Source organism: Patella vulgata, chromosome 9 (genome assembly GCF_932274485.2).
Source record: "Patella vulgata chromosome 9, xgPatVulg1.2, whole genome shotgun sequence".
Taxonomy (NCBI): Eukaryota; Metazoa; Mollusca; class Gastropoda; family Patellidae; genus Patella; species Patella vulgata.
Genome location: NC_065887.2, coordinates 31,651,747 through 31,663,928, shown reverse-complemented (window position 1 = coordinate 31,663,928; position 12,182 = coordinate 31,651,747). Strand labels below are relative to the sequence as shown.

At 30.8% G+C, this 12,182-nt stretch overlaps 1 protein-coding gene across 1 annotated transcript in view; it reads right to left on the bottom strand.

Moving 5' to 3' along the window:
* Window positions 1-1,600: 1,600 nt before the first annotated feature.
* LOC126832073 (reversion-inducing cysteine-rich protein with Kazal motifs) overlaps window positions 1,601-12,182 on the bottom strand; it is a gene marked incomplete at its 5' end in the record, with an annotated part of 30,596 nt that continues 20,014 nt past the window's right edge. The window contains 7 exons of the mRNA XM_050562748.1: window positions 1,601-7,481; window positions 7,733-7,941; window positions 8,801-8,896; window positions 10,156-10,285; window positions 10,932-11,059; window positions 11,652-11,719; window positions 11,936-12,025. Coding sequence (XP_050418705.1) covers window positions 7,254-7,481; window positions 7,733-7,941; window positions 8,801-8,896; window positions 10,156-10,285; window positions 10,932-11,059; window positions 11,652-11,719; window positions 11,936-12,025 — 949 coding nt within the window. The remainder of the gene's footprint in view (window positions 7,482-7,732; window positions 7,942-8,800; window positions 8,897-10,155; window positions 10,286-10,931; window positions 11,060-11,651; window positions 11,720-11,935; window positions 12,026-12,182) is intronic.

Below are 12,182 nucleotides of genomic sequence, written 5' to 3'. Positions count from 1 at the left end.
GGTAGTCCCGAAATGGCCTAGTTTGTCGAGTGGACGTTAAACCCCATTACTCTCTCTCTCTCTCTGTCGCTCTCTCTCTCTCACACCAAACTCTTCCACTGGAATTTGTATTTTGACTATGTAGCCTACTTGTTAGAGTGGATTGCATCTGATATTTTTTGTTAGTCATTTCAGCACAAGGATATAAAGACGAAAACTATATTTCGACATCACAACCTATTCTCGGGTGTTTTGCTTCCATTTACTTTCATATACGTACTATTGGAGGAATATTGCTGGCGTGAATTGAAACAGCCACCGCTCGGCACGCTTTCATCCTATCACAAACTATTTTTATTTCTGATGTTTTGCCTCATTTGCTGCCGTATAATACTATAAACGAAGTCACGTAATTCTGGAACAATATTACCTGCGTTTGATGCAGGCACGGGTCTGCACGCTTTCATTCTATCGTATTATGAAATCACGTAATTTTGTAGGAATATTACTGACATAAATTTGAATACCGTACGGGAATTAAATATGAAAAATAGCGAGGTGCACTTATTTTTATTACGTGCGGATTTTTATACGTCTACATTGAAATGTGGTCGTATATTGTCGGTCCGGCGTCCAGAATTGCTTGTGGACGCTCTAGAGGCTAAAGTTAAAATCTGATTGACTTTAAATTTATACACAGTGTTTAAGGTCATCAACGATTTCTGGTAATTACTGTCAGATTTATGACCCTTGATCACTTTGAATATCTTGTGGACGCTCTAGGGACTAAAGTGAAAATCCGATTGAGTTTAAATTTATACACCGTGTTTATGGCCATGAGACAAAGACATCCATTGATTTTCAAAATTTTCCGATAACTACTTCCAGAGTTATGGCCCTTGATCACTTTGAAAAATCTTGTAGATGCTCTAAGAGACCAAAGTTATCATCCGGTTGATTTTAAATTTATACACCGTGTTTACGGTCACGAGACGAAGACACCTATATATTATCAAGGATTTCCAATAATTACTGCCAGATTTATGGCCCTGGATTACTTCGAAAAATCTTGCGGATGCTGTACATGTCCAAGTAATCATTCGATTGACTTTAGATTGCTACACAGAGTTTAAGGGTATATTGACTTTCAATGATTTTTGATAACTTGAACAGCTAAATCCATAATATTAAATGTTTTGTGTACTAAATGGAAGAATGATTTTCTGATAATTACTTAATGAATTGTTACTGTTAATAAGATTTTAGTGTATTATAATTGTGTCTTTACCGCAAAAGGAAACATATGTCACAACTCTTGTTGACTCCCCGGACGATTTAGCTGCTGTGGATGTATGTTTCGTTGCCTGGCAACCTATCTTTATTATGTGTGGACACGTGAATTTTAATTATGGAGTAAAACCGTCTGCTTAAATAATAAGAGTTATGCCCCTTATTTTCAGTAAAAATGTCCGACAAGAAATAAATCGAAATGGCAACACTGGCCTACGCCTGAGAGAAACTAGCGGAGATAGATTTACTAGGAAATCTGTCAGTTTTGCCATGAACCCATAATATAAGATATAGCTGAATAATTAGCTTACTAATAAACACAAACTATCAGTTCATTTTTAATATAATTTATATCTGAGGTGATGACTGATTTTATTGTGTATAATCATTCTCTGTACAAGATATGACCATAAATGATAAACAATGATCCATTGAGAAAAGCATTAATCCATCAAGATTTGATCGTATATGATAAATAGTGATCCATCCATATATGACAAAAATATCATTATGACCATATATGACAAAAAATATCAGTATGACCATATATGATAAATAAATATCATTATGACCTTATGTGATAAATAGAAATATCATTATGACCATATATGACAAATAAATATCAATATGACGGTATATGATAATTAAATATCATTATGACCTTATATGATAAATAAAAAAAATCATTATGACCGTATAGGATAAATAAATATCAATACCAATTTCACCATATATGATAAAAGACTATTGATCACACCTTGATCATGTGTACCGGTAAATAACGATTGATCAAGATATGACCATATACGGTCAATAACAATGCACTGGTCAAGATAATTATGACCATATTATGGTTAATAAACTTAATAACCACTGATCAAGATATGACCATACAGGAAATATAACCATTGATCAAGATATGACCATACATGATAAATAGTTATCTAGTCATATACAGGTATCTCTGGTATAACCATTGATCCATATATGTATATAACAACACAAATCAATATCAATCCAGTTATTACCATATACAATCAATAACAACTTTATCAATTTATGGCCATATGTATTTTGAAATTTCAAAACAATATATAAAGATCCATCAATAAATAACCATATATGATCAATAATGATCCGTCATTTATCCAGTTACAAGTAGTTACAACCCATATGATAATAATCCATCAACAGTCTATAATATGTACATTTAAAAGCACATTCAGCATGATAAACATCAATATCTCATTAATAACTCTTAAATTAGTTCAATACAAATGTTTTACTTGTTATATAATATTTTGATATCTGTCTATGAATAATGATGTCTGTGTACAAAAAATGGTAGTTCTTTGAACAAATATGTACACAGATTTTTAAACTTAACAGCTTTTATGAAATACATGTAAATATTTACACAGATTTCTTTCTCTGATGTTCACTTTTAAACGTTAAAAGGTCAAAGTTGAAATGAACATATTCATCAAAGCTCAATGCTAATTGGACACTTAGAACGTCACATGACTAGAAACAAAATGACAAATAATAACTATAATAATAATAATACTCCATTATTTTCAAGTGCATTACATAGTAACCCCATCCCTTCAAGATACGATCCCAATTCTTTTCTTAAAATACGGGCAGATTACATTCTAGATTCCAAACTATTTTCTCGATTTGTACATGTAGCTAAACCCACTATCTACCATGTTTATATGAAAGTAAAACAGAACAAACCACTACCACGGGCAGTTCCAAACTAGTTTGATCAGATCAATAGAAAGTTTCCAAATTTTGAAACCGAAAGCAGTTTCTTTGGGATAAATTCGCCACTAGATTATGACTTACTTCAGAAAGATCTCAAAGGATTTCTGTTTTTTAACTACTCTTTATAACCTATATCTAAAAAAGAAACTAGCATTGCATCAGTACTAGGAAAGCTTTACACTGTTTTGGTTTTTTTTTTTTAATTCAATCTTACTGGACTTTTCACAATCCCTATTTTAAAAAAAGAAAATTGATGAAGACTTCGAAAACCATTACATCTTAAAACCATGGAGCGAAGTTATGAATACAACACTCCAAAGCAAGAAAACAGACATATTTTCTCTGTCAAATATTAACAGTTACATTTTACTTGCACACCATTCTTCCACTATAAGTTCACTAACATAATAAATAAGTACTCTCTATAGGAATATGTATAGTATATACAATTTTTATAGGTCATTTACAATTCTATACAACAAATGAATTATTAATGCTTCACAATGATGTCTAAGCTTAACAAATCCCCCACCCTTAACTGCTCCACCCTTATCAAATCTGAACAAAGTCCTTCTCCTTTATTCTAAATCAAAGCGTACAGACTTTGAAAATTATGGTTTCAAAATTAGTCCTTATGAAGTCTACTTTGTCTGCACATCAACATAGGTCCTGAGTTTTTGAAGAAGAATTCTGATTAAAAGGATGGGGAAGTTGCCATTATAAATGTTGTGTTTACAACAGACAATGAGTGGACAAACTATATGAAATATAACAACAATTAAAATCTTTTGATCTCTGGAATATCCTGAGTCAAGAGTCATATATCAATTTCTGCCATACTGTCTTATGCAGCTCATGAAATTCATAAACATTCATGGATTTAAGAGTTGAGAATTTTAATAACACAAACTGAAAGCTATGTGAACTTTCAGGTTTTTTTTTACAAAGATCAAGTTACAATAACAGAACTTATACAATTTTAATAAATGTTTTGTTTACAACCCTAGTTTTATTCGATTCAATTATCTTTATTGATACGAACAAAATATGAGGTAGATTTACACATAAATGATCTAATGTTTCAACTGTAAATAGTCTCTATAATTCCTTTTTTTTGTAAAATATCAAAAACAGAGAAAACATAGCAACCAATTGTTTGTTTTAACCAATTGTTTTGGGGTTTTTTTTTGGTAAAACAATCTACCAGTTTGATCAAATTTATGGACAAATATGCATCAACTATTAATTAAAAAATAGTTAATGCATATTATTCATTCAAAAGTAAAATGTAATAAAAAAAAAATTCAGATCTGATATAAAATATAAATATCAAAGTTTTAAATAACTTGTTCCTGTCTTGTCAGATCTACAAAATTATGAGTGAATAAATAATCTAGACAACCAACAACGCAGTAATATCTATTAATTCATTAAATTTATGTTTAATTATGTTCAATTCTTAATTATATTTTATTATGTTCAATTCAAAAGGGATTCATTCTTCGCCTACAGTAATAATATCTGATTTATGTTCAATTCTTATTTATATTGACCTATGTCCACTTCAAAAGGGGTCAATTCTAAATAATATTTATGTCCAATTCCAAAAATTATTTCTCAATAATATCTTTTTATATTAACAAAATATATGCAATTATACTATTATAGGTACCACATGAAATATTTGAACTCATATCCTACGAAAAAAAAATAATAGTCAAATAACAATAGGGTATATATAATATGAACATGAAAATACGAAGTCATAACAAAAGTATAATATAAAACAATTCAGACTTACAAAATATAAAACAACAAATGCACAAAGATATAATAATATAATGTAGACACAACACAAGTAACAGGTTTAAACAGTTTCAAAGGATTACCTCCCTTTATGAAAACAAGAGATAACTCTCTTCTCCTTAAATTACACATGTACAAAATGTATTTACAGAGATATATGTGAACACAAAATATTCTCAATAAAGCCATATTAATGCAATACCATTAATGATTTTTTTTTTAAGTACCGGTATATGGCCTGACCACATGGTGAATAACGGGGATAAATATTATGATATCAAGATTATGCATTTATTATCTTTGGAAAGCCTCAAATATATTTGATATAAGAATATTAAAATCAAATTCACCATATCCTAAATATTTGATATAATATTATGTAAAGCTATATTTAAAATAAGGATTATAATAAAATATCAATTAAGCTTTAAAATTTTTAAAAATCTTAATCTTTGTAAGTATTAAAATGGCCTACAGTTCACTTTGTCAAGTGGTCTCATGAGCCCTATTTAACAGAAAAGAAAATCCACTTGAAACACACAAATAGGCATCAGGGAGTACTTTTCAGTTATTGTATTATTTGGATGGATCATTAAAAAATAAGAGACAACTTGGCAAAGAAACAATATCATAATGAAAACTTCTAAAAGTTTTGACACACTGGATTCGTAAATTTCCGAAACACGGTTACACCTTCGGCAAAAACTTAATTTTGAAAGTCTTGTTAGCAGCTTTGGTTTCTGACATTTGGCCACATTAAAATAATATCAATATACGAAAAAAAAAAAAATTAATTTATATAAATAACATTATAGTTTAAAGTAATTAATTTATAAAAGAAGCAAATTCATATTAATAAAACTATTATAAACAAATGTGTGTAGAATTAATATTATGAATATTATGCCATATATGTATGATAATCAATATTTATTACAATTAATCAAGCATGAATTCATCTGAGCACTAAAGTATCTTTCTTGGACCAGCAGATTTGAAAGTTGAACACAGAATTCTACAATTCAACAGTATATCATTTATCTCCATGGAAAGTGAATACTCTTGAAGGAATTTTTCCCAATGTACATGTTTAACAGAAGGCTTCTAATACCATTCAGATCATTTTTGCCACTTAATGTCTAGCTCCCATTTAAATGTTCAGCTCTGCAATTTATGTATTGGTCAATTTACATGCCAGAAATTAAAACATTAATTTTAAAAAAGGCAAAATATGTAATGAAATCTGTAAATCAACAAAATAAAATTAGCTTACTTATTTTAATATTGTGTTTGTCAAATAACAGACCATATATGGAGGGATTCACTCTTCTGTAACTGAATATTGTTTCAGTGCCCAAATGAATACAATTTGAATTATATGTAATTCTCCTAGCTATATGCAATGCATCCAGCTAATATGAATATTGTGTCTGAAAATATATACCCACTGGTTTGAAACATTCTTTTGTTGACAAATATACATAGCCATTCATTACAAATGGTAGGAAAAATATTAAATTAAAAAATTAACAAATTTCTCATTTGAGATGTCACATGCTTAGTAACTGACTTCTGCTGTACAGCTAGTAATAAAATTCACTTTCTGTATGGGGAAAACCTTTTGCCATATGTATGTTGAAATATGGGCTCTTTCATCTAGAGAGCTTTACATGTAGTAATTTAGAGTTCAGTGATAGTTTTAATTTAATTTTCTGATAAAAATTTGAAGAGTTTAAAACTAAATTCTTAAAACAACAAAAAGAACATTTTAAGTTCTTGTCTAACTATTAAATAGGAATATATCTTCAGACTAAGTAATGATGCCCTAAACAAACAAACACTCACTCACACACACATTTTACAACATAAGCATTTAACTTGGCACATGTATAATACTTCAGTAAATTTCTCTTTCAAACAATTCATAATTTGAGCAAAGGTGACACTGACCTTTCCTACAGTATTATGTCTTTGGTTTGACAAGTGTCCAAATCATAAATTTTCGCACATTTAAGAAGCACAAAACAGGAGCATAAGTAGTTTTTTTTTTGTCACAACACCTTTGGCTTAGTTTTCTTTTTTATTAATGCTCCATTAAAATGTCTCTTGAAAACAAAGTGTCTCATTTTTTTTGTGTCTTTCGATCATAGGATTTTGTGCCGAAGCGACTGATATAATACCGAACAGATCCTCTATGCATAAATTCTTTGCATCAAACTGACTCCTATTTTCAGTAAGCATATTTCACAACTTTTTTATATCTTCAGACTCCATCTTGAATTTCTGCTTGAATAAAAGACATGGCTCCACAAAAGCAAACACAGCGTGATACAAATAAAAATTATTTTGGAGATTCTTCTGGGTGTATCATATATTGTATATTGTTTTTAAAAAAATGTAGACAGTGACTATGAAAACCAATGTGTTTTACTGATATGTAGAATAATTGTTAATAAGAATAAGATGGGCGTACTCTCTATATTCACAGCACTGTTTGGATTGTTAACCGAATTTAGACTAGCTTTTCTAATGGGAGCCACTAATAATGGAGTCAATGTTAAATAGGACTGGAGTAAGGGACTACCAGTCCGGATCAAATGTTCTAATCTCTGTGCTTCACTATTACAAGCTTCCAACTGAAAAAAAAAGAAAGAAAAAAATTGATTCGTCAGTCAATATAGAAAACAAAATGACAAAGCAAGTAAGTCCTCCTTTGTAGTAACACAATTTGCCAATTTTTAAGGAGGAGCTGGGTTGATCAATGTATATGTCACAATTTTTCGGAAGTGAAGGACAATTTCCTTCAACTACAATATGGTTTAAAAGATCTAATGATATTTCAATCGACTGGTATATTTTTTCTGTCTGAATACGTTTGAAGATTTACCTGTAAATCAGTTGGTTCTTGAACCACCGTAGTTATAATAATAACTAACCCTCCTTCAATACTTAAATACCCATATATATCACATTCCGCTACTGTTAGATGATTGGATAGCTCATCTAATATTACCCGCACTGTAATTGGACCTTCATCCATAACCTTTGCTGCTGATTGAACCTGACGGGGATCGAATAATGCTTGTAGTTCTGCAGCTAAAATAAAATAAAGCAATACTATAGGTTATATTTAATATATTGTTTGCAACTAAGAAGTGAATGCCAATCTTGAAATATTCCAGAAGATTCTGACTGCATGGCTACCAATTTTGAAAGAGCTCTTCATATAGGTACATGTACAGTAAACCTCACATAAATCAGATTCATATAAGTCAGATCTGCGCTCAACTCTTATTAAGTCAGATCTGCATGTATTTCTTATTAAATTTCTGAGATTTCAACAGGGATCAAAATGTTCCTTCCATTTGATCTAATTCCGGGTTTCTTCCTTCACCTAAGTCGGATTGGCAGTATGTTCAGAACTTCACTGTCGGTTTCGTCCCGATGGTCTAAAATGCGTTTAGGTATTCCATGCACAGAGCCCAAAATACTTTCCTGTATCATTTTGACTCAAATCAACCTATTTGACGCGACGCAATAATACAATTTCCCCAGAAAATTCAAAACTCGCTGTCTGCTGTACAAGACACTTTCCGGGAAAATTTAGGACATTTTTCAAAGATGTCGACAAAACGGAAGTTATCTACTCACACATACGAACAAAGGCTTGAAATGTGCCTTTGAATCAATTATTATCTGGCTCTTGCAGTTTATTTCTAATCGAGTTAAGATTGAATTTTGGTCTTCGGCTAACTCGGATCTTCGCTTAACTCGGATAAAATTGGTCAGTCCACTTAGATCCGACTTATGCATAGTTTAGTGTATTTCAATAGTTCTGCAGCATTATAATGGTAATTTTACTATTATTTGGTTCAACATGTAGCATGATAGTCAGTAAGGCACGTTTAAAACATGTTCCAAGTCCTGGATCCTAGATAGATGTAGTTTTACTCACCACAAACTGGACAACAGCCACCAGGCGGAAGCAGACCCTTGCAGTTGTTAGGTTTTAACGGCTGACACCTCACATTGGTACAATGACTTCGACCAGCTAAAATATATGAACAAATATATTGTTTAGTCCTCGGTACAATGATGCTTAAACAGTACACATTGGATTATTAATTTCCTATGAACTTTTCATGTTTTTTCCCCAATCCCCATCAACTTTTCCATTTTTCCATTGTCATTTAGCAAAATGGTCCTGGAGTGAATTTTCCTCTATCATTACAATCATTGGAAGGCATGACAATAAGGACTATTTAAAGATGCATTATGTAAAATTTTGATTAAGACCTGACAGTTCTCGCTATAACAGTTTAAAAATAGATATGAAAAAAGAATATATTGAAAATTTCAGTCCAATTACTTTATTCTGAGCGAAGTTATGAATGTTGGAAGCTTTGATAAGAAATAGCCTAATCTAGATTTTCATTGCTATTGTTGTTACGAAAATAAACAGTCTTTGTCATCCATTTTTAAATCAAATTAGAGTTGATTATGGGTTTGTCATGTTAAAAGATGATACTTTTTTCCACGGAAGTCTGGCCCTAATCTTATACTCCACATCAACTTATATGGATGAAGATAAAATTACATTCCGAAAAAATAATTCTCAGTTCCCAACTGTCTTGAGTGACATTGTCTGCTAAATAATAGCACTTGTACGGTCAACAAACTTTTGCTATCATGGTTTCAATTCCCCAGTTGTACGTGATAAGGAATGGGGTCGCCTTTCCAACCTCATGGGTTTTCTCTTGGTCCTCCAGTTTCCACCCACCACTAAAGACTCCTACACGCAAGCAAATCATTGAAATAAAATTGAACCATATGTTAGTCCCAAAATGAACTAGTTTGTGTTGAGTGGAATGGAGTCTTAATCTACTTATGGTATTCCAATATAAATACATGTCGACATTTCTAAACATATACAGCTTGTATAACTTTTATTTAAAAACATAACAACCATTCAAAATATAATCATAAACGATAGAAGATTCCATCAAAATAGATGTATTTTAACTAGCTTCATCCAAGCTTTATACATGCAAATGATGTTATAATAAAGACAATGCATGAGGAATGTTCCCCTTTACATTTCATTACACATACGTTCTCTGTACACTTCCAACCATCCTATATTTTTGTTTTCTCCTCAATATTTATTTTTACTAATTATCAATCATCTCCTTTTCTTAATTCTCGTATTTTCTAAATAATTTATATTATTCCCACATCTTTGCATGTATTTTTTTTTTTTTTTTTGCAATAGTTTAAAATATATGTTATTATACAGTGATTGTAAGTTACCTGTAATATTGCCCAGTGCTCGACATTTACCAGGATAATCTATAGTAGTTCTATCAGCTAGAGCAGCACATTGACTAGAATATGTTTCACCATTATGACCACATACTTCACCCTGATTAGAACAACCCAACTGAAAACAAACCAAAATAGTTATCAGGAGTTGATATACCATTAATATTTTTTAGTTTTGTTTTGTTAAACAGTTAAAGGATCTAAGCCTCTAACTCAAAATTTTCCATTATATTCGAAATTAAAAACACAAATTAGAATTCAATATTCCATTTTAATCAATATAGATGTTGTTATATTGGTGTGAAAAAGTGGGATCATAATATTCAATATTTAAGACACAATGACCGTTTTAAAATGTAGTACACCAGTCGTGTACCATATCGCTTCAGGCACAAAATCAATGAACAAAGAAAAACAAATCCTAAATTACAATACGACAGCAAATACAAATGGCCGATTCACAAATGATAAAATTATAATAAAAAAAACGTTTAGATTGTTCACGTATTTCACCGAACATAATTGATTAGAAATTTTAAAAAATTGAATTTAAACCACTTTATATACACTTATATTACATTAATATGTGCTTTTTAAAAAATAGAGTCATACGCCCTTTAAATAATCAATTTGAGTACATTTTAGTTTGGGATAAGCCATGAAAAATCAATCAGAGATTGTCAAAAAAATGCTAGCGGCATTAATTTAAAACTAATAGTTCAATGTTCTAAATGTAATAATGACTGTTGACATTGTTTACTTACCATACAATGTCCTCTATAAGCTAGAGTTCTCTCATGGGAGAAGAGGATACAAGCATTCGTAAATTCTTCTCCTGTTGTATCACATACAGAATCATGATAATGTGGATTACAGGTTGTACTCTCAGACACTGCAAAATAAAACAGTAAAACAATGGAATGGGGTTTAATGTCTCAACCAAAAATATTTTGGTCATTCTGAGACAAAATAGTAATATTCATTTCTGTGGTTGTTTATGCGATGCCTGGTATGAGAATTTTGCCTGGACAGCAGCATTCCCACCTACATGCAGTACTCTTCATTAATTTCCAACTGTCAAGTGTTCTTTTACATGCAAGAATACAAGGGTGGACCTTAGTTTTTCATGCTATCCTAATGACTAGACATCTACTTTGAAAGACAGGTGTAACAAATCCTGAAAGTTCTTCTCTCAGCCCAGGCCGTGATTCGATCCCACATTATTCTATTCAAGAGTCCGGTGCCTGCTTGACAGCCACGACATCCTGATAGGTATAGCACAATATTTTTAGCAATCTACAGAAAGACGGTATTCAAAACCATGAGCAACAATTGTTCAATTTTATTTAATAATTTATTCTTTCAATTCAATGAGCTGGAACTTGTGAATGTTTAAATCCTACTTCTACACATGCCATTCAAAAATTTATAACAATCTTGTGTTTCAAATAGAAAAATTATAGCTTTACTATATAAAATCTTACCACATTCAAACTGGTTACAAAACTCTCCAGGTTGTAAACTTAAACACACTTGTCGTCTAGCTACACATCTGTTAAAAATAAATCAATTTTAAAATAAAGGATAGCTCAAATTTACTCAATAACCTACAAATTGTAGCCTACATATATTGTTAGAGAAGGAATCGTGTAAAATAAACAAAAAGGTCATCAAGGAACCATAAAGAGATCTTAAAATCCCCTAATTTCAAAAGTGAACATTGCCCCAAATCCTTTGTTAGAAGATAATGATCTTATATATTACTCACCTGTTACCTGTTCCACAGATATTATTAATACATGGATCTATGCTAGAACATGATCCTTTTTGTAAATCATTGTCTTTAAAACCTGCACATCTGTCAACAACAAAATACATTTAGCTATAGATAGTAGACGTGTATAAGGCAGAGTATGCTTTGTCTTTAAAATACAGATATAAATTACATTTTGATTTTTACTTGTACATAAAAAATATATAAATTTTTGTTATAATGGCCATTCACTGCAACAAGT